The 23761-nt window shown below is 42.6% G+C and overlaps 1 protein-coding gene across 2 annotated transcripts in view; it reads right to left on the bottom strand.

Annotated features, from left to right (window-relative positions):
* Positions 1–1376: 1376 nt before the first annotated feature.
* pcdh19 (protocadherin 19) overlaps positions 1377–23761 on the bottom strand; it is a gene marked incomplete at its 5' end in the record, with an annotated part of 53467 nt that continues 31082 nt past the window's right edge. For both annotated transcript variants that reach the window (XM_083980866.1, XM_083980867.1), the window contains one exon: positions 1377–4075. In XM_083980866.1, coding sequence (XP_083836992.1) covers positions 3516–4075 — 560 coding nt within the window. In that variant the 3' untranslated portion in view covers positions 1377–3515. The remainder of the gene's footprint in view (positions 4076–23761) is intronic.

The following is a 23761-nucleotide window of genomic DNA, read 5'->3' on the forward strand; positions in this document are numbered from 1 at the left end:
AAACTGTTAATTTCCCTTTTATCATGACAAATAGAATAGACATCACTCCACCAGCTGCCATGCTGTTTTCAAGAGCAGTTCTAACACATTCCCATCATATTAGACATTATAAATGAAATATTCAATCATAAATATAGCAAGGTGAAATCTCTCTTGCATTACAGCATTATAAATAAGTTAATTAATGGTTAATTCACTGCATTTTTTTTTTTTTTTTTGCAAGTTTGCTATGAAATTAGTTTGTGAAATGACTTAATTTCCAGTAGCCACTCTCTTTAGTCATTCACAGACCACACAGAAAGCTTACCAGCTCAAAAGAGTGTTAGTGTTAGCGGGAAGTCTTTTGTAGTCTCACCTGTGATATCACGTTATACTATACTGTACAGAGTGCTGATGCTACGTCGTCGTACACCCTATGATTTTTTCTCTTAAAACACACCTTTTGCTACATTTTGGCCTCCTGCTCACACTTCCTCTGAGTTTTTGCGCACCAAAAAACAGAAACTTTTGTCCCACTCTGAAGCTCTACGGCTGTGTTGTATTGTTGTGTTAATGGGCAACAAATAAAACATTTACAAACAATGACTGATTGGATCTCATCAGCCTCGACTACCTGTTGTGATTACGACATGGATAATGAAGCAAAAGTGTTACTGACCTTGTTGCCTTTGCTTGCAGCTGTCATCCAGTTCAATCCTGTATTTAAAACTGAAACCGTCTTTGCTGTTCTTCAGTCAGAATATTTTTGCAGCAACAACTGCAAGACAGATGATGATGATGAGGTTACAGAACTACCTGTCACTGTGAGTGTTGACAGTTTGCCAAGAAGAAGACAGCTAATTCTAACTTGAACCTGTGCAAGTGTTGCCAATGATTCAGCAGGTGTTGAAATGACATCACGGTTATGTAATATCTAGAGGGAAAGTGGAAAAGTGCAACAGTTTCCCATCAGCCAAGTTAACTAACTTCATGGATACAATGTGATGCATCACATAAAGAAATACAGCATATCAGGGATTTATGATGTAAATTGCCTTTTTTTTCAGTTTTCTTAACAACTTTTCATGACTGTGAGGAAAATCACTTTTTTTCTTTTCTTTCACTGCAATACCCTGGGTGGAGACTGGTGTGTATATATCCACTGCATCCCCTGGGAAGGTGTGTCCTCAGATGTCACTCACATGCTGTCGTGGGGAAAGTGGTTCCCTGAGAGGCCTGAACACTTTTTTTTTTATCTTCATCCAAAATCAGTTTTTATCCTCTTGTGGAAAAACTGAAAAATCACAAAACAGAAGAACAGACAAAAATGAAGAGAATCCAAAAATCATGTCAACTTTAAATGTGCGCTGAGGAAAGACAAAGGAAACAAAGCCGAGAACATTTAATAGTTTAATTATAAGCTGCTGTATACATTCAGTGATTATTCCGATTTTCATGTTGCCAGAAGCCATGGGTGAGACCAGCAAAACATTCAGCTACAAGATCTAGTTTGTTGTATGCAATTTGTCCATTTTCATTCACATTTTTCCACATTGTACATAGTTTACTGCAAAGCAACATAAAACCACATTGCTGATGTGCAACACGGTTCTTCCGAGACCTTAGTTCATTCAAACACATTTCCACCCAGTCTGTTGTGTGGCGCTCGTAGGAGGGGAGAGCCCTGTTCGTACCACCCTGGTCTCAACCTTAACTTTGATATCAAGTGAACACAGATGGCAAAGGGTGACAGGAGTGCTGAGCAAAGCTATTCTGCACATCCGAGTGCCCTCAGTTGAAGCTGAAAAAGTCTTGTTTTAAACTTGATTGGGCCCGATAGGAAAGCGGCTCGTTAGACAGATATAGTAGGTGGAACCCTGTTACCAGCTTGGAGAACACTGGGGGCCGTTCTTTCTCCTCCTTAGATACTAAGATTAAGCAACATCCTGCAATCTGTAAGGTTTTGTTTGCATCTTTTTTGGTTTCTTTTGCTATCTCACTCTTAGCTCATTGAACTGACACACTAATGTTGGTGCTGAAATCGCTTTTTTTGTTGTTTTTTTTGTAGTTTTTTTTTGTCTTTTTACATTTTCTAGTAGCCCACACAGAAACTTGATGGCACAAGAACTGACCAATAAGAAACTCTTTACAACAAGGTAGACTGCAAGTCAACAGTTGCCAGGGGTCACACAGTAAACCAAAAAAATAATCCAAGTTCATTTTGAAAAAAAACAAAACAAATCAGGTTCAATATAAAAGCAAAGGACAAATGAACAAAAGCAAGTTAATTTCAAGTATAACTTACTCATAAAATAACTACACAGCATTAAATATTCTCATTATACATTTTTAAATTATTTATAAAATATATTTTGGCATATATGTTTTTTTTATTTTTGTGTTTGTGTAACAAACGCTACTGTAGCTTCAGTTGAACACCAATGTTTATTTGTTTTTTCTCTTGAAACAAAACATTAAAGGGATTGTCACATAACAACAGGTTATTAAAAATGATAATAGTAAACCCTATACAGAGTTTCACATAGCAAGACATGAGTGACGATCCCTTCTATCCTAGCCCCATAGTCAAAAGTCAAAAAAAGTACAAGACCAGAGCACAAAGTTCTAACTTGTGCTCCACTGGCTACAATCAAGGTTGGGCACAGGAGATTTCAAAAGCAGTAAGTCTTTTTTTTTTTTTTTTTCCATACAACTCAATTTGAACACAAGATCTGTCTGTCCCTCCTCGGGTGTTCAGAGCAGCCGGGCAGATAGTGAGAGTTCATTTAGCTCCATCCGTGATAAAATATAAATACTGTAAAGACCTCACAGTCTGATGACACTAGGATGTCCTCAGGGATACGCAAAAAAGTTTCTCTTATTAGTCAGGGAGAGGAGCAAATGAGACTGAAAGGCCTCTCCTCCCTTCTCCTGAATGCACTGAAAACCGTTGAAGTAAATTGAGGATATTTTTAGCTGAATCCTGTGTACGTCTGTTGTTGTTTATTACACTGACGGAGCTCACTATACAAAGGAACAAAGAGCGATTTTGGCAGCTAGAACAAACTGCAAAACCAAAGAAGGCAAATATCAGTTTGTGATACAAAAGTAGTTCAAAAGGCATAACTGTACTTCTGAATTGGCACCTCGGGTGTCCAAACACGGAGTCCTGCTTTGGCGCAAGGGCTGGAGAGCTCCGCCGGTCATGTCCACGCAGTCAACAGTAACCTGCCTGTCCACCAATTGCAGACTGATAACAAGAAAACTGAACAAAAAGCAAACAAGGAAAAAGTACTGCGACTACAACAAAGCCACATCCACTACCTTGGCTTGAGCACACAACTAGCTGCAGCATACTACAGTTCATCATGGTCAGCCCGAGCTGGGTCTTGAATATTGTATACTGCAAATGGGTGTGTCTCTCTACTTCCACAGCTGGACTTTCTTCTGTGTACACACTGCTATTGCGGGGTATATATATGTGAGTTTACACGGTATGTGTGTATGCATGTTGGTGTGTGTCGTGGAGAAGCTCGCTAAAGCACAATGTCCTTCAGGCGCTTGCTGCTGGGGGACTCCTTGTCTCGGCCATCGTGGAGAAGCGTGTTGATCTCCCTGACAGCCGGCTCACTGTCCTTCCCCTCTGGCTGCCGCAGCAGGCTGTGGTTGGCGATTCGCTCCGCGTCGCGGCATTTCAGTGTGTTGTAGGCAGACGACGGCTTGGACACTGGGCTCTTCAGGTGCACGGGGGAAGTGATGGGGCTGGCTGCCTCGCGCCCATTGCCAGCTTCGCGGACAGCCCCTCCATTGGCCTTGGGGCTACACACCTGAGACTCCTGAGTCCGCTTTCCCTTTAGCTCTCCCCGCTCCACGTCCTCGGGCCCATCCTTGCCGAAGGTGGCAAAAGTCCTCTTGGTGGTGCCGTCCTCGTAGTGGGGCACGTCCACTGTGGTGGCCTCGATGGACAGAGCGATGACGTTGCGGTTGTGTTCGGGCGACTTGGCACGCGCTGGGATCGGGACGCGAGGCATCCAGCAGCGGTCGGAGTGGCCTAGGATGCGACACTCATCCTGGCAGTGAAAGCCCTCACTGGGATCTGTTGAGGACAAAGAGAAAACACGGCTGTTAGCTTCGTCTGTTGATATTCAAGTTTTATACTCATTTGCACACAGATCTCATCATGTTAATTCTCCCACATGGCCCTCATTTGATTTTGGCATGCCGATTCTGCCATTAAATAGAAGAAAAAAAACAATACTGCATTGTGTTTTAATTAAAACAACCCACAAGTTAAACATTAGTGAACGATTTGCTTGACTTGTATTGCCTTCCTGCATCTGCTCAAGACTACAGTCCTGTTAACACTACTCACCGATAACTAGAGCTGGATGTTTGGGGCACTTCTAATACACCAATTAAATTATGTAATGTTAAATCAAAAGTCCATTTGCAGCTCTTGTATAATTGGGTTTTCGATAGCAACACTAGACGAAAGGCAGGTTTAAACAGTGCAATCAGATATCTCTGAGAGACACGCCAGACGAGTTGCGGTGTTGTTGCCTGGTTCGTCTCTTTCCCCCTTTCTGTCTCTGTCATCTGGCGCCGGGTTATAAATATGTAATGATGTTTAACGCTGGAGTGAAAAAAAGATTTGTCTGAGTCTGTATATCTGCACTCTTTCATACTTTGTTGTGTTGGAGGGGGGAGGACTTTCAACTCTGTTTTTGCATTGTCAAAAAAAAAAGGTGTCACGCTTCTCACACTGTAATTTTTGTTTTGCGGATTGTTAATAATTCATTTATACACTTAAATAAAATAAAAAATAAAAAACTGTACTCAATGCTTTCTCAATCTTTTCAATCTGTACATTATTTCACTTGTCTTTCACTTGTCTTAGAAAGAAAAATGATAATCAAGATAATAAAGATTAATGGATCAACTTTTCACAATTTTCAGCCTTGGAAAAACACAACAGTTCATTTTCTGGTATCTCTCTTTGCCACTGTGCGGTTGTGTTTCCCACCAGCTCCAGTCTCCAGCTTGAACTTGCCACACAGATATGCAGTGACACATTTCTAAGCCTCCCTACTGCTCGTTTCACTTCAAGCAAGAGCCATCCTCTGTTCCTCGGGCCCAAGGTGACAAGAGAGGATTGTGAGAGGGATTGCCATCAACCCAAATGCATACGTTTACATCTGGCAATCGCAGTTTGACAGATCACCTAATTAAAATCACTAATGATCTGTTTTTCTCCCTTCTTTTCCTGCACTCATGAGAGGCACCTCTGCTAAGGCCCTGGGGATCGATATTTAAAGATTGGAGACAGGCTTTTCAGAGCCAGATATGCCAAAGCTGTTTCTCATAAAGTATAATCTGATGAGACTGACAGCTAACATGGTGACTAAATGACTGAATGAATGAGTAAAGGGTATCATGGGCTGTTTGAACCCGAATATGGGCAGTAGAGCTCTGGAGGAATCATCTTGCTTGAAGGCAGGAAAAATAAACACCAGCGCCATGATTGCAGATGATGAGTGACCAGTGTCCACATGAATGCTTCATAGTGAGACAGAGGCGACACAGAATTATCTTCCTTTCATCATGTCCGTCCAAACGCAAACACGCACAATGACACACGCACACACACAGATGTGGCATTCTCTGCAGTAAAGGCAGCTTCAGACTCTCTCTCTCTTACAAAGGTTGGGATTGTAATAGGCATCTGAAACACAGTCTACACTTACACAAGCACGCTTCTTGCAGGCTTTTTTCAGAGTGGAAATATCAACGTTATGAAATAATTCTTCATACCATTATCCGCATTATCTATACTGCAGCGTAAATAGGCAGTTTACAAGATTGCTATATAGTTCAAATCATTTGATGAGACTGAAATGCAACAATGAGCAGATGGAATATATTTTCCAGAGTTGCGCTGCTGTATGTATGTAAATTTGCATGAATGCTGATTGGTCCGAGGAACTGCTCCGGCAGCAATCACGGAGACAAAAGGCATGAAGCTGGGGGTTTTGTTTAAACAGAAGGGATCCAATCAGACAGTAATAATGTAATCACAACAGAAAGTCTTTACCAGGTAGCAGGAACATGACGAGGAGCGCTGAATTAGAGGGGGAAAAAAACATGCCCACACACTCTAGATTAGATTGTCCACTGCAATGGTATTTCTAAAGCCCTTTCAAATCCCATGTTCTTTTATAATCCTATGTAACGGCTTTCTCATTAACTGTATTTTGAATTTAGCCCTTCCTGATGCCTTTTCTTTGATGGGTTGTTAACAATAAAGATGCTTTAGACAGTCAATATCTCAGCAATGGCAGCAAAACGTGGATGTGGAAAATGTGGAAAGATTACTTCATCACTGTGATGCATTAAAACCCACGTAATAAACTCATGTATAAAAGCATGTAACATGCATGTGAACATCATACTGTAACATACAGTAAATTTCAAACATTGCACTAAAATACACAAGGTGCTTGACGTGAGCTCTATATTTAGTAATCTGAAATTTCTCCCCAAATCTTGTTTGACATGTTCGACAAAGTAGATCTTTTTCTCCCCTGATTAAAGATTTACAAGCATCTTGGTAATGAATGCAGTTTCCTCTAAATACTTAGCCTTTTCTCTATAGCCTGAAGCACTTTCTAAAGCATGAAAAGCCTCAAGGCACAAAGAAATATAGACAAGTTGTGTGCTCTCAGCTTAGCAGTACATGCATATGCAGTGAATGCCATTTTCTCTCCTTTCCTTTAGGGGTCTATGGGAAAGCAACTGGGTTGTAAATGACATTGTTATGAAAGCCAAGTGCCATTAACACTCACACATCCTGCCTCAGCTCAGAGCTTCATAAAACGCAGATGTTGCTCTAAAGACCCACAAAAAATGGAAGAGGCAAAATTTAAATAAAAGAAGTGACAGGCCATCGACCTCTAACAAAACACAATCTCCTCCTAATCCAAAAAAAGGGAGCAAATTGTATAATGGTGAGCGATGAATTAATGGCTTTTAGAGCAGCAGTACAGTGGTTTGGAAGTCAGCAACTACAGAATGAAAGACAGTGAAGGCATCGCCTGCTGCGAATGTGCATTCAAAGTCATCAGGAAAATAAGCTTGCCAATCAGTTCCAGGAACAGACTTAAAGTACGGCATAGAGCAGGATGTCATTGGGAGCACTTCCTATCTACAATTTAATACCTATTAATTACTGAGGGAGCTCCATCGGGAGGCGGGGACTCAATGTGTTTTTTTAGTCTTCCACACTTAAAATACAAACAATCTAATGGCAGCAGAGGCAAGAAAAAAATCCATGTATCAAGTGCCATGGTGCTGCTATCAAATCAGACACACTGCACTTTAATACTGAATTAAGGTCCACAGACTGCCAAAGGCACAAGGGAGCACTTTGAATATGTACTGATGTGCATGGCGTTGGAAAATAATAAATATTGCCACTTCAAATAGAAAAAGCCAAATTCTCCTGATAGTGCTGGCCATGTTTTTCTGTTTGTAGTTACCTGGAATAGCATCACTTTGCATCAGCGTGGGGAGAAAACCCACACGTTCCCTGCCATTTCATCTCGCATCCGCAGCCTGCCAGCAGCCGATTCAATCCTGTGTCTCTCTCAATCAGATGAAGGCGTCTTAACTTCAAGTTACAGCGCACAGATCTCCAGCTTCAGCGTTGGGGATCCCACGACCTGACAAGCTCATTGCTCACATTACCCTCGCACAAAGCATGTAATGATCCCTTCATGTCATACAGCTAGAGGTGCTATTTGTTTGCTGCTAATGTGGAGGAAAAAGAGAGGAATCAGCGAAAGACTAAAATCCCCTGACATAAAAGGGAAGGGATGTGTTCACTGAGAGAGGCAGCTCCCCGAAAAACTCCCTGAGCTTTCGCCAGTTATTTTGCGTCCTGTTTGGCTAACACACGGAGCCTGGCTTGGAGAACACAGACGCTTCTCCCTCCAAAAGTAGCGCACACAGCCTGCAGGATGAAAACAATGATGTAATCCTATAAAATGAGTGTAAGCAGCAACAAGAAACAGGAGGCCGGATCGGAGGGCCAAAGACGGGCTTGAGTCGATGTGAACCCAGATTCAAGTGACAAAATCCTCATTCTGTGTTTCTTAGTTTAACTGGAGCCACGAGGCAACTGGGGACTCAGTATGACACAATTCAGTCAGTTTGGTTTTACAGCATGATGAACCCTAAAAAGAATTTGGAACAACAGCGTGGCATGATAAATCACTTTTACAAGGAACGTCTGCCACTTTTGGCTTAAACTACTTTTTTGTATTTCTTCTGTATGCTGACATTTCTGTTGTAGCAATAACAATAAATGTCCTGATTCTGCTTGTCATGTGAAAACAGACACTCCTGAACATGCACGCAGATAGTTTAATGTAGACGTCACTGTGATGCCACTGCTATAAAAGAAAAGTAATGATTAAAACAATATCCTTTTAGGCTTGCATAGGCTTTGCTGATTCTCTTTGATTTCCTTTAATTTGCTGTTTCTACATCACTGTCTCTCATATTTAAAGCTATCACACTGCTGTGACAAAGCTATCAAATATAGTCCTTCTATAGTCAGGGCGGACAATTAATCATCGCTGGTGATTGAAAAACCCAACAGCAACTCTGTCGTTGTGTTTCTTTTCATTTCAGTGTGAGAGGCGTAAAATCCAAAGAAATTCAATCTGTAGAAAGTTAAATAAATGTGGCTACCACCCTGCTGACCCCTGCTGAGGACAGCCTGGGAGCCAGAACTTTCTGCCATGTCTGAGTGGTTTACAGAAGGTTCTCCTTCGCAGCTATAAAATGCCGACCATTTTTCTACTCTCGTCTTGATATTCCAGTGTATCTTTGACAGTGAGATGGCTGTTTTCTAATTGCTCTCCATATTAATTTTCCATCCTGGCAGTCACATGGCAAAGATTGATTAAATCTAAATTGCTACTACAGAGTCTTGATGGAGCCTGTGATGCAGAAGCTGATGGAGGTATCACAAGGGAGGACATTTTAGAAAAACATGGCCGCAGCAGAACAGAGGAGCGACTGTGGTTGCTTGGTTGGTCGGTCGGTAGAGTCCAAAGTGCGCTCGAGACCTAACAGGCTTGGTCCCGCCTGATTCTGACGCTGGGGTTGAAGCTTAACATCTAGTCGGCCCCGGCTCCAGCAGAGGACAGTTCTGTGGCCAGCTGTAGCTGAGGTCTGGCCAAGCAGCCTCCTACACGACTCACCAGGGAGAGTCCAAGTGCTGCTGTCATCCCAGCCAGCCAATTCAGTCTGTGGGCCATAAATCAGCCTGGAGGCCTGGCTCCTGCGGGAGCGGCAAGATGGAGTGTGATGGTCTTGTTTTTACAAACAGTAGAGGGGCACCCTTACTGCACCATGCAAGCCATCATTCTCTACACAGCGCCGAGTCCTCTCCTTCTCCCCACAGCATCTGGTTCAGTCACATCAAGCTTCCCCTGCCGACACCCCCAGATTCCTCCCTCGCAGCTTCCCACACAAGCCCATCCTTTATGCTTCTCCTCCTTCTGTCCTCCTCTTTCATCTCATCAGTACTGCTGTCTCACGTACATTGGTGTAATTAAATAAATCCTTCAACCCAAAATCCTTTGCTCTCGTTTCTGCCTATCTGACCAGAGTCCCCTTTACTCTTCCAGTCAAATATTAATTGTCGAGGAAATTAGACACACTGGGCAGCCTTGTTAGTGCTGTCATGTGGCTGGTGAAGCCAAAGGTTCGTGCGGCCTTGGTTCTATTTCTGCACATTAGTACCAGTCAATTCATCAAGAACAAATTCACTGTCTAATTTATCCTGCACTGCTCTGTCTGACAACTTGTCACTTCCACCAGGCCTCCCCATGTCCTCCCAAAAGCTGATGCGACATGGCAAGTTAACTTGATTTGGAGCCAGTCCTGCACTCGCTGTTCTTTATAAGCGTTTGTCAATAATTGTTTTAAAAGGCTAACAACAGTTCAGACCAAATTCTGCAAATGTTTGCTTCCACTGCCTCTGTTCCCTCCCACACTGCTGGCCCATCCAGCTCTGCCTGTGCATTTTATAGCAGGTCCTGATATAAAGAATGAATTTCCAAACCGGTGTTGACAAACAATGCACTAGCTTCTAAATTGGTACAAACAGCATCTGTTTAACAGCTGTGTAACAGCAGCGGGAGGAAAAAAAGCAATCGCTATACTGTTTTATAAATCACTATGTCATCGCAGAGCTCTGTTTTGTTCAAAAGCAGGACCACTAGCCAATGGACTGCTTGATGTAGTGGAAACAATGCGAGCTGCTTGTCATGATGACATACGTGGGTGGGCTGCTTTCAATGCCCCGGCAACAAATACTGTTATGCTGAAAGGATTCTCTCACCTTATTGTGCCCTGCTCCCACCACCACTGGTTCCTAGAGGTTGCAGTTTGTCAGGAGCAGCGTTTTAAGGCAGTGGGAGCGTTACCCTTGGCACCTATCATAACACATACAATGCTCGGAGGGGCAGGATTTACAGAGGTCAGATCTTTTGTGATCTGTAGGTTTCCAGACCAGCCAATAACATAATTCATGCCCTGATTTTCATACATTACACACGCCAGTGACTGTTTAACTCTCTCAACAGGCGCTCTGAACTGGATTTAACCCAGACACAAAGGCACAGAGACCTAAGCCTGGCTGCATATGGCTGAACTTGGCTGAACACTAACAAAGAGAGGTTGCAGAGAGGTTCCCAAGATAAGCAACAGCACCAATACAATACATGTACGAATGTGTCCACAAAATACCAGACAGCCGCTGGGCTGTGGAGGCTGGTATCATGTCGGCCTGAACACTGCCCAACTGTTCAACCACACTGCCAATCCAGCAACATGCAGAGACAGAGAAAAAGGCATTCTTCCTTTGTGCAGTTTGTACTGGACCCTGAAATACAGATAATCATGATAGAAAAATTACCACAGCACAGATTATTTCAGGTTTCAGGTTTCTTTTAAAAAACAAAAAACAAGTGAATATAGTTGGACTTTGTTTGTAAACTACAAGCAAAAAAGACAAGCAAAATGCTATTATTTTATTCAAAAAAGACGGCCAGTCTCATGTACATAAATGGCCATAAATCTGTTGAGTAACAATGGAATGAAGATTAATATTTTCCTTGTGAATTCATGCTGATAAGAGGTTCATTAAGTGCATTTTGGTTAAAGGGGTGGGTTTATGTTCTTAGAACAAATAACTAGCAAATGTTAAAAAAAAAATTGGAATATGTCTGTGCTCTCCCCTGCTGGAAGATAATGATGCCAAACATATCGCTGTCATTGGAACAAGAAATCACCTTAATAACTTTGTGGTAGTAAATTAGATAATTTCATGGCCACATATAACATTTCCAAGAAAAACTAATCAGGGATGTAATTCAGTGATGAATTTCATCAGAGGAAATTCATCTTTGGGTTAGAAGTACTTTAAAGAGATAATTATTTTAAAATATGAAAGGTGCAGGATGAAAAAAAAAATGCAGTTAAAATCAAAATTAAACTGCAACTTGAGCTCATCTTTCTCGCATAATGTGATATATTTCCAGTTTAAGTGGGAAATTGTGGTGGAACATCATGCAGGGAGGAATCAGTGAAAAGTGTCCTGAGGCAAATGAGGGAGAATGCCAATCTTATTTGATTAGAGGGGCAAACTGTTTGTGAAATAAAAAATCAGCTTTTGTGCTTCTAATAGTTCCCGTAACCGTTTCACCACTTATAACACAAGCTTTAAGATGTTAACACGAGAAAATGCGATTGGTGTGCAGTTGCTGCTATTTCGGTGCAGCGTCACACTGCTGAGTTCTTGACCTTCATAACCCTTTCCAGCAATTCTCAGCCTGGAGTCTAACAGATAACAGATAATAGATAATAGAAATATTTTATTTAATATATGAAGGAAACCTCTATGTGTCCTGCAAGTATAATTTTTCTTTCTTGATTTGAAGGCACTAGTTTTGAGATACAAAAATCAAGGTAAATAAATGTCTAATAGTTTCGCAATTATTCAAAGAATACCACAGTGAAGAAAATTAAATAAATGAACATAAACTAATTAAACTAAGTCAAATTTGGCACAGCACCAACAATTTAGTTCCAAAGTTGTAGTTCAAGTGTGGTGTAATATTGTGATGAGATGTACTTCACTGTAATGACACAGCAAATGCCACCCTTGTCAATTCTCAGCGTCCAAATTGCCCCTCTAATGGTGGGCCTCAAATTAACCTGTGTTCTGGCGCTCCAGGCCGACAACAACAGTACAATGCACTCCCAAAACTCAGCACAGCAGGCTGCGGGTGTCCCAGTTGCAGACCCGCCCACTCTGCCATCCGAGCCAGCCAGACCGCCTGCCTGCCTCTTGTCTGCTTGGCTCGTTTCCTCCACAATGCATCGGCAGAGGACATCTTTAAATACACTGGAACAAATGCAGCATTTCTGTGTTTAAGCTTGACCGAGCTAGCAAGCTAATTTGCTCCTAAACCCTTGAGTCTGTGAGAAGCAAGGGGGACAGAAAGAGACTCTTAAATTACATCTGTGAAAGGGGTTGGGGGGGTAGATGAAAGCCACACGATGGAGAGGACAAGTGTTGGCTCGGGGACGGCGGCACTATGGAGTCATTGACGTTTAACTGCGAGAAAATAACCAGTAGTCATGTCGGATGAGTCGCCGAGGTCACTATATCATTCTGAATAAACTAAGAATGAGGTGTGTTATCAGCTGAAATTAATCCCTATTAAACAAGTGTAAGGGAGAAAACGCAAACTGCAAATGTCAGGGAAATATTTCTGTGGATGATGGAAAAATTCTTTGTGTGGCTTTGAGCTTTCCCTTAATAAACAGAGAGTCCATGACAAATTAAAGATGTTTCACCAATGCCAATATTTCTATTTGTGAATCCACGATTTTCATCCCCACAGTCAAAAAACACAACTCATCAAGTGTGGGGAAATAGATTTATGATTTAATGAATTTGAACAATGCATTATGTAAACACAATACTTCAGACCCCGTAAATGTGTCGAGCTCCAAACAACCAGGGACAGCACACTGGGCAGCATACCAATATCTTAGGATTTCCTCTCTCACTGTGAGCTTCTGTTTTGCCTCAAAAGAGTGGCCTTACATAATTAATATAATGTGGCTTCTCATTCAGTCATGTTCACTTTGTGTCAGCTAGGACTGTGTGTTTTATATTCCATTTCATCTTGTCGCAGAAGCACCAGCATGGTTCCAACTCTCCTTTTCTTCCTCTTAAAAAAAAATTCCACTTGTCCCTTTTCCCGACAATTTTAACAACCTCTGGAAGTAGGACACTGTAACACTGTGAGTGTGGTAGAATGTTTTATGATGGGCAGGTTCAGAAACATATACAGTACGAGTGGGTGGGCCACCTTGTGACATCCATTGTGGTTTGAAAAGACAGCCTCTCTGCTTCCCACCGGACCAGATTGACAGTGTCACTCAGGGACGCACGGCAAATAAAAGAAATAAGGAAAACACAGCGAGGGCCTCGCTGTGTGGAGATGCATTAGATTTACACCTGCTGGGCAGAGGAAAAAAACAAGAGGGAGGCCTTTCTAACACTATTTCCCTGCTACAAAAGGCCATTCTGGGTGGCATGGGGGAGGCAGGATGACTCTCTCCCAGGTTCTCCATTATTCACCACAGAGAGGTCTGCTCCATGATACCACTTAGTATCAGGCAGTCAAGAACCAATGTCCGTGGCATTAGCCACCCACCACCCTGCACTACACATATAGAGGATTGTCAGCAGTGAGCTAGTCAATGAGAAGAGCTGCAGCTCATATCTAAGACACACAGATTGAAATGGAGGTGGGAGCCTGGACTGAAGAAAAGAGAAGGAACTAATAGCCACATCTTCTCTGATTTCAGGAACATGACTATAGCATACATAAGGAGGATGGCAGGGGACTGACACAGTGGTAGTAATTGGATTTCTCAGGCCTTGTGCCCACTCATGATAACATGCTGAGTTGTGACATGAAAAGTCCTTATGTGTGGCGAGGGAGCAAGGTGCAGCAGAGTGGAAGTGACAGGTGTCAAAGATTCAATTCCTTCGCTCCTTGAGTTCTGTTTCTCAGGGGACAGCTGAGGAACAACCTGCCCTGTGGTAAAGCCAAACCCCGAGCTTGACATTCAGTTGCAAATCCGAGCTAGTTAAACCTATGTAGGATGCAGCGGAGGAGCCGGAGGAGGGGGATGGAGGCACGAGGGGGACGAGGGACAAGGGACGGGGGGTGGGGTGAGGCATTACTATGGATATAAGAGGTCACAGCCTGATTGCTTGCTTTATTTATTTTCTGATGCTAATGCGGGCTGAATACAGAAGGAGCGCAGGATTCCTAAGATGTGCTGGAGAACACACACAAAGGGGCCTGAGACCCCCCACTGAAGATCTTGCAGATGTTGGGTGGGGTGGGGGGTGGGGGGGTCGCGGAGTGTCTGGCCACAGTTTCCTCCCGGTCCTCGTGCCTCCAGCATTCTGGCCTCATCTTTAACGAGGACTGCACGAGAACAGGCACATCATTAAAAAGAGCCATTCTGAGACTTTCCTGTCTGCCATTAAACTTAACAGCCGACCTCTTCCATTACCTTTTTCCTCAAATTTAAGGAGGCGGGGGACAGTGGGGTTTGATAAGTGACATTTGGCCAGTAAGATGCATCCGTTGAGTGAATTCTGCCTCTCAGTTAATTATACATGGAGGGAACAACAGTGAAGCCTCCTGGAATGTATTAAAAGTATTTCCCAGACAGTTTCTGTAAATGAGCAGATGAATGTAATAAGTTATTGTAGTATTTACAGGGTCCACACTGACCTGATTTTACATAATATCCTAATGTGATATGATAATTAGGTTAATGCCCAGAAAGATGTGGTAGCCCAAAGGAAACACCTTATTAGCAGTAGCATACACAAACAGAGGGCCTTTGTGAATAATGTTTTAATGTTGATGAATTTACTTTAATTTGATTATCCGCCACCGCCAGCTACGCCACAGTAAAGATACACCACTCTGCATCCTGCTCAGCTCTTGACCTCTCTCACACATGAAAAGAGTCGCACTCATCTGACTACACAGCATGTACGCCACACCAGTCATTGAGACAGACTAGTCGGTAAACTTTGGTGTTTTGATCTTCATTCAACTATGATGACCCTGTTAAGTTCAGCGGCAGTAAGTGTTTCCTTCATCCGAATTACTTGGGCGCATGCTAATTTATTGGAGACGGAGTGCACAGAAGACAGAGGTTTCAAAGGATGAGACATTCTTCGATATGAGGACGTGCTGAAAGCTTGGTCTGGTGGAGATTGTTGGCCAAGAAAAGGTCAGCGGAGGCTCCCTGGGTCCACACACCTCAGCGGGTCCCTCCTCTCTGTGACTGTGCCTTCAGTCTCTCATCAATAGTTTATAATCTGGGTCAGTAGCAGCCACGACGTGCCTCCCACCTCTCAAAATGTTGAATTACAACATGGTGAGCTCATCCCTGCAAGGTCATCTAGGGGACAACGAGGAACACTGACACTAATTGGTGAATGAAAGATAGAAATGATAGAGGTGGTTTGGATGACTTCTCTTTAACCTCTGTTTAACTTCTGCTGAGTACAAATCCAAAGAGCACATTCTGCCATACAGTGCTTCACAGTATGTGCAGGGCCTCGGCAAGAGAAATTCTGCATTTCAGCGGCTATAAAATGTGACAGAATAAATCATTCTCACTGAATATACATGAGGGGAGCAGAATATGGAAATATTATAGCAGTATGCCTGAGGTAGTAACCTTTTGTTGCCACAACTGAGGAGGACGACATAACTTTACATATTTCTGCTACATATTCCATCTGAGTTATAATGTTGTCAAGAGAAACAAGGTGATGAGAACTTAGATAAAAACCAGGATGGATATGACAAAGGCATTGGGGGACATGGTGAAAATGAAAGAAAAATAGAACGCAGGAAATCTCAAATGGATTAAAGAGGATGGAGGTATAGTGTTTTTCCCACAGTGAGGAAGTAATAGGGGTTAAAAAAAGAAATGCACATTGCTGCAGCACAGGAGACCCCCCCCCCCCCCCTCTCTTCCTCTTCCTCCTTCACCCCAGCTGCAGTGATAAATGTCTCTTTGTATTCTGGACAGAAAACTGCAGGCTACAATATACTTGTCAGAAGACAGCTGATTTTCCCCTTAAACAGAGCAGAGTATATTCTTAATCTTTCCTTTCACAGAGGCAGGAGATAAAACAAATGCCTCACGCCAAGACACATAATGCCCAGAAAATCTCTCCCCATTCACTACACGTTTACGTGGCAAGTAGCTACCAATATCCTCCTGTGTGTACAATGTCTGTGTTTGCAGCAGGTGTAGCTGCAACGTGTGCAACTGCATGCTATTTGTACTTTCCCTAAATTTCACAGCATCCTTAATCCCTGCAGTATAGCCATGGTTCCACTATGAGGGCTCCTAAATGGGACTCAGTGCTACAGGTAATGGAGCTGATTATAGCTATCTGGGCTACGGGCCAGCTGCCAGACTCTGCCCTGCCTGGAGGGAGCACAGGCCGCCTGGTGTCTGATATCCTGGGATCCCTGTAATACAAGCCTTGCTTTGGCAGTCACTCTGTGACTATTCTGCCCACTTGCAGCCACATACCGTGGCTCCTTTGAGTTAGTCTATGTGTATAGTATGTCCTCATCAGGTTGTTTATGCCACATCAGTCTATTGTCATACCATCTCAGCAACGATTGCGGCAAGTCACACTTTTAAGGACCGTCAAGAGGCACCCTGCCTTTAATTTTCTGGTGGCCATATTTAACATTACAGCCGCAAACTGCATTTCTGACACTTCAAACAACAGTGGCTAATCAGCTGGGGACACATTGTGTTGGCACAGCCATAAAAATCTTTCTCTCAGCTGACCTCCAGCTATTAGAGTTAATATAAGAGTCACGCTCCTTCATTTTCATTCAAACTCTGAGAATTTAGATGTCAGGACCGACCCTGTCTTACATTTCTTTACAGCTAATCTGCAACAGCACATATTTTATAGGAAACATAATTGTGAATTACATTACATTATGGATTACATTTTCTATAAATGTAATGAAGATATATTGTTCATTTATTATTTGGCATCCCACAAATGTTGATATATGCTGAACGGCGGAAAAATATGCACAAACACTGTATCTATCAGATCTTCCAGCACAATCTGCTTTGGTAGTGACTACAACGTTATTACTCATTTTTATGGTTATGTTTATTCACTCGCAGCACTTGGTTAAGGTTAGGGAGAGATTAATTTGCTTTGGCTCAATGTCCCTTTTGCTGTCACGATATGGTTTCATGCAACAGCCTCTGAACTTGCACTGTTTGTGGGTGGGCAGGATATAAATAAAGTAAAGCATGGCAGAGGAGGCTTTGTTAACCTCTCATTATGTTGAATTTACATCGTGTGCAGAAACATGTATATGTAAATTATCTTCAAATTAGAATCCATGGCAGCAAGTCCACAATAAACTGGAGGTGCAAGAACCTTGTACTAAATAAAGACGCAGTGATGGTGAGAACGCCTCACACAAGTGAGCATTAAGTAGCAGTGGGAGGTGGTGTGGGTGAAGCAGGGACAGGGACATCTGGAGACAAACTAAAAAGACACGTGGTGAGTAAAATAATCAAATCTAAAGAATCTCATTAAGATTAATAAGTAATTATTGATGCATTACTTTCTCCTTTCCTGTTTTCTACCAAACAAGCAATTAGGTGCATGATTACAGTATAAAAGGAGGCTGCAATCTCTCCAGCCATACAGCCCTCTGTTTTAACCTAAGCTTGCTTTGTATTACAATGGGGATGGGGTTGTGCCCACGCAATGACCTCAAAGAATTAAAAACACAATGGTGCGAGGAGAAAAAAATGGCCACTGCCGTCCTTCTTCACACAAGAACTAGAATCAATCGGAGCCACAAAAGGCGAGGAGGCTGGAGACAATACTATAGCTCTACTACTTGAATTTCCCCCTATCCATAGTATTTGTCTCCTGTGCCCTCTCTTTATCTTTCTCCTTCTCTCTCTTACTTTTCCACTCCTCCTCTGATTAACCTTTAAAGACACACACTTGCCGGCCGCACACACACTCAATACGCTGTGTACACACTTTCAGACAGATTTAAAATTCAGGTACTCTCTCCTCCTTCCTCTCTGTTTAATGCACACTCTGCCCCCATCAACTTCGGCATATTACCTGTTCTTAATCTCCCTCCCTCTGTCTGGGATCACCCTGATCCCCCTGTTTTCCCATCTGCCGTCGATTGGGGCCCAGCTTGGCGAGATGTTCAACAAACAACTGTGATTCACTTGGTTTCTGCGGAGATTATTAACACACCTAGCATGCCACAGCATCATGAATAAGCAATGGAGATCCGGAGCCCTATTTTCTCTCCGTCTCTGTGTTTCCTCCCTCTTTCTCTTTCTCTCCCTCTCTCTTTCTCTCTCCCTCTCTTGCCCTGAACTGAATGCCAGGATTGTCTAGAAAATGAGCTGTCAGTGGAGGGCCTGCAATGAGATACATCAGGCTCATTGTGAGCCCTAGAAAATAATGAACTATTCCCATTTCTCTCTCTGATATGTTCAATACGCTATCCATGACAAGTGCAGAGAGATAAGCAGTCCCCTCTTGAGCTGATTAAATACACTGGGTATATTCAGGAGAGCTTTGGCAGAATGAGGGTTCAGGGGATGCCATTATAGTATTGTAACATTACTTTATGTTTCCCAGCCTGGGCTGGAGATGAAGACCTTTTGCGTGTGTTTTTTGTTTGTGTCTGTGTTCTTGTGTGCGCAGTTGAGGAAGAGCAGCTGGAGGCGATGCTTGTAAAAACTTAACAGAGAATCAAAACATGTCAAGTTTGTTTAAATCCTTCTTCACATCTCTTAACTTATTCCCTCTTGGAATTAACTGAAGAACTTTAGGGATAGGTCTGTGCAGGATTTTTCAAGAATTTGTTGGTTTACTTATGGAAGTACTGCAGACAAAAACCAACAGGAGGCCACAGACATTTTTTTTTTTAACTGAGAGCAGACATTAAAGTAGTGGTTTGAGCAGAGACAGACTTGCTTTACGCAAGTGAAATGTATGAAAATCACAATCTTCCATTTGAGTGATGAAGGTCTTTCCTGCTTTAACAGGGGGCAAAATCAATAATGGTCAACTCTGTGTTATTATATTAGGTGTAATTTCAAAAAGGCAGAGCCAGAGACCTCACTGAATCGCACAATTTCGTTCAGCGATGTCAGGCCGATAAAAAAAGATGAGCCTGGATGGACACGGCTTGAAAAATTTATTTTTTTTATTCCCTTCTTTTTCCTCAAGTCTCTACGTCTCTTATTGTTCATTACAGACTTTACTACACCTGCTAGCAAGCATTCTCTGGTGTGTTTGAGCATGCAGTGTGTGTGCACTCTATCTTCCTTAATGCTTGTATTGCACTGAGCTCTTTGTCACTGTCAGCCATTTTACCTCCACCACGGGTTCCACATTAGATTAGGCAAATCCAAATCAAAATGGATGGTCCCAGTATAGAGTTTATATGTTAATCTAATCATAAAACATCATAACACAACACATGTTGTTGCCAGTCCGAATCACAAGAAGAGTCTTGATGCTTAATTTAATCAAATGCAGTTTGAGAATCAGTCAAATCCTTTGGCACATTCACAGTTACGGTGGAGTGAAAGAAAGAAAAATATCAGTCCTACCTGTCAGAGAGATTGTTTCCTCTTTCTCTCTTTTTATTTTCCCTCGCTAAGACTGCTTACTAGACTCTCAGCTCATCTCTCCATCTCTGTCTCCCTCATATACACACACGCACGCACGCACCCTCCTGTGTTGTCAGCATAGCGCTGTTCCTGTTGCCTTCCTGATTCTGACACCTGTCAGCATTTTCGTTAGTAGATCAGAGAACTGCAAACTAGAAATGTTCCCGTGTTGAATTTAGGGCAAGTTTGCAGGAGAAACATGTGAGGTGCCTCTACTCTTTCTTTAATTCAACAGGGGAAGGGAACTGCTTGACTGGCACAAAGTTGAGAGATGTGGGTTGGAGATGTTTGCAGTCACTCGATGGAAACAGAGGAGAAAGACAGAGGGACATATGGAGGGAGAGGGAAAGACAGAGAGAAGGTGGAGGGGGGGAGCTGAAATCAATTAGGAACAGCGAAACCCTGTGGATCTGCTGATGGAAGAAGGGAATATGGAGAAATCTGTGGCCCACGGAGGGGGCTTCCATTCCTGGGCTCCAGCTTCAGGCACACACCCACAGGGAGCTAACAGATAGATGAGAGATATTCTCCAGAGGTGGAGGCCAAGGAATATGTCAGAAATAAAAGAGGCCTGTTCCCTGCTCTGGTTAATTGAGCAGTCGTGGATCCCTTTGAGTTTAATAAGCCAAAAGCAGGGGATTTTTTTCCCCCCACATCACACATTGACCTGGAAGTAATTCCAAAAACCAAGACCACAAACCTCTAAACCCATAAATCGGCCACTGTAAAACAGCATCATGCTCTCCATTTCCCTCCCACAGAGATAACTCGCGCGATTTAACAATGCATGAATCTTAATCCTTAAAAACCATGGCTCATCCATATCCAGGAGGAATTAAAGTATGAGCTATGACAATCAAAGTGAAAAAAAAATAGATTTAGCTCTCTTTGTCACAAGCCCCCTCTGAGTCTGTTCCCTTGCTTCTCCCCTGACACTAATGGTTCTACAGAGCCAAAGCTAGCATGTCACACATTTCAACCAAATCCCCCCCTAACTTCACAGACATGCCTATAAAGATAAAGAAGAATTCATTTTATATAGCTCTTCTTCTCAGTTTATAGTTACAGCGATATCATTCATTTTTATTCTAAAAGCAGATATGAGGGAGCCATTACATGTTAAAGATAGCCCTTCCTTTATAGATTTTAAGAGATTTAATGTAATTTGTTCTTCAGACACTTCCCAAATCTAATCCACTGGGTGAGAATATTTCAGGTCAGGCTTTCAAAAAGAGCGCACACGGCTCTTCAGAGTCTTGGCAGGGATTCAACAAAGAGGCATTCGCTGAGATTTAAGTCTAAAATCTATTCACAAGCACTTTGATGGAAGTTACCTTGGTACTGGCTGGTGCAGCGATAATGAATAGTGTTGTTGAAACCATGCCGCTGAAGAGGGGGGAAAAAAGCATAACTGTGATGGACAAAAGCCAAATCTCAAACTCCTCAATTGACACACGGGGAGAGAAAGAAAAAAAATGCTTCATGTGACATTATGCTGGGTTAGTTAGCGGCTGAAACTCGTCACACAAATGGATTCCCACATGAAAGCCCACAAGATGATGCGGATGCAGGGTCTTTGTGAAAAGGTAACGGCTTGTCTCCTGGGCAAACAACACCTTTACATGGCGCTGGGAATGGTAAACATTTGCACTGTAAAAAGCCTGAGAGTTTAACCCTTCCTCCTTCCCCCCTTCTGGCTTCCTTTTGTTCTCAGCACTTATCAACACAAGAAAACAGAACAATAATAACACACACACACACACACACACACAAAAAAAACAAAGCTTCTATCCGCAGCCTGTGTGTGTGCTGTTGTCCTTTGGCAATTGCAGTCTCTCAACTTGTTTTCTGCCTTAGCTGGCAGGAGAGGCGCACTGTACAACAGAGTTCCTCCCAGAAGACATCTAAGCAGCGGGGTGTTTAGTGAACATGCCTATTTGTTTTCTGACAATTCTCTCCTTTCACTCACAACTAGCGGATAATGTCCATTTTGTCGATTAAGACAGATGAGCTCAAAGTAAAACCACATCACCACACGGCTGTAACCACTGCGGTTCTCATATTATACCAAACTGTTCTATTTCTGCCACTGTACTCCTGTTGGTTTTCACCGAGGAAAATGAAGCAGGGAGATTGGGAGGCTGGTGTGCTCCTGAGGAGGCACACACACACACACGCACACACATTCACATACACACACACAAAAAAAACTGAGTATGTAAAATCCTCACACAACTGCGCCCTATGCTGAATCTGCCCATCTCTGTCAGCCCACCATGTCTTTTAACTATGTAATTACACCGTTGAGATGGTAATAGAGGGACGATTTCATTTGCTCAGTCATTAAATTTCTGCACGTGTAAGGATCTTTGGTCAATTCATTTAATAATTATGAACTCTCATTACTCTCTGGTGTGACCACTGCTGCTGACTGACTTGTAAAACAAAGGGAGGAGAAATTCAAGTGAAGCCATTTTTTTTTTAAGTTGTTAGTGTGGAGAATAGCCAGCCAGAAGTGAGTGTGTAAGTGACCGTAATAAGAAAAAAGAAAAGAAAAAAGAAGAGCAAAGAAAAGCCAATAACGAACCATCTAATTGTAATTCCAAACAGATACTTTGTTATCATGTATTCGTTCTGGTCAAAACAATGGACAGCACTGTGAAATAGCCTCTTGCCTCTGTTTACCAGCAATGTGGAGCTGCATTTCACATTCAGGAGGCATGCATCCATTTTGCTGAAACAGATACAATCATTGGTGGTGTTAATGAAAAAGAGCTGCCTGAGAGAGCTCTCCCCACTTGTAATATTCTTCATGTACATCATTTCTAATTGTCTCCAATAATGAGATCCCACCACTGGAAGACCTGTCAGCATGCATTTTTTAGAGGCACGGGGATTTTTGCGGGTTGTGAAGTAATTACAGTTGGCAACTAATAGTCAGCAAATTCACTTTTCATTGTTCATTACTGTCTGGTGCCACTGAGGGAACACCCAGTCCAAGTTGATTCTAATGGTCACCATACTCCCTGACCCTATATACGTCTATCTGCATCTCTCAGCTAAGTCAAAGGAAGGTATACGCTGCCAGCCATGAAGGTGGACCCACTTGCCTGACCCCATTCTTCTCTAAAAATAAATTGTAGATTGTATAATATTATTATGCCCCAATCAAAAAACACAAAGCAAAATCGCAAAATTGCTCAAAGTGAAGCATCTGGTAACTTAAACATGGCAGGAACCAGCCGAGGAAGAGCCTTCACACAGTGCTTCTTCAACCACACCCACACACTTCACAGTCCACTGATAAAAATAGATAGATAAATAATAAAAAAAAAAATCACATAATCTTCATTCCTTTATGCGGTTTTATAAAGTAGGGCTGCTTTTCGTTATCTCTTGCTCATTAAAATTTCTCCTCTATATATGAGCCGAGGAGGAAGAAAGTAGTGCGAGCGAGCGAGTAGACAGCCTCGCTCGGGCAGTGTTGGTAAAAAGGAACCAAAATTATGTCGATGTTAACTGAAGGAAGGAAAACTAAATTTGGCAAGACTTCCCGAATTGGAGCACGACACAAATGTAAAGTTCAGATACAGCCAGTGAGATCTGTAAAGTGCTGTCCTCAAGAGTGTGCTTTTAAAATGTAATGTGCGGTCTTTCCTCCTCACTCAGAATAAAATTGCTAATGTGAGTCATCCTAAAATGTCTGCAATTTTCACACACGCACATATGCGCCGGCACACACGCACAGACACACTGACTCCCGTGCTCTGCTGAGCTCTTGCACCTGTGCATGTGGTGTTTCCTTTGAGCTCGGTAAATACCCTCAGGTATAGTAACATCCTGGCCTGCTCCAGACAGCTTTATCCTACTTTTTTTGCTCCCT

The sequence above is a fragment of the Trachurus trachurus genome (assembly GCF_905171665.1).
Source record: "Trachurus trachurus genome assembly, chromosome: 10".
NCBI lineage: Eukaryota > Metazoa > Chordata > Actinopteri > Carangiformes > Carangidae > Trachurus > Trachurus trachurus.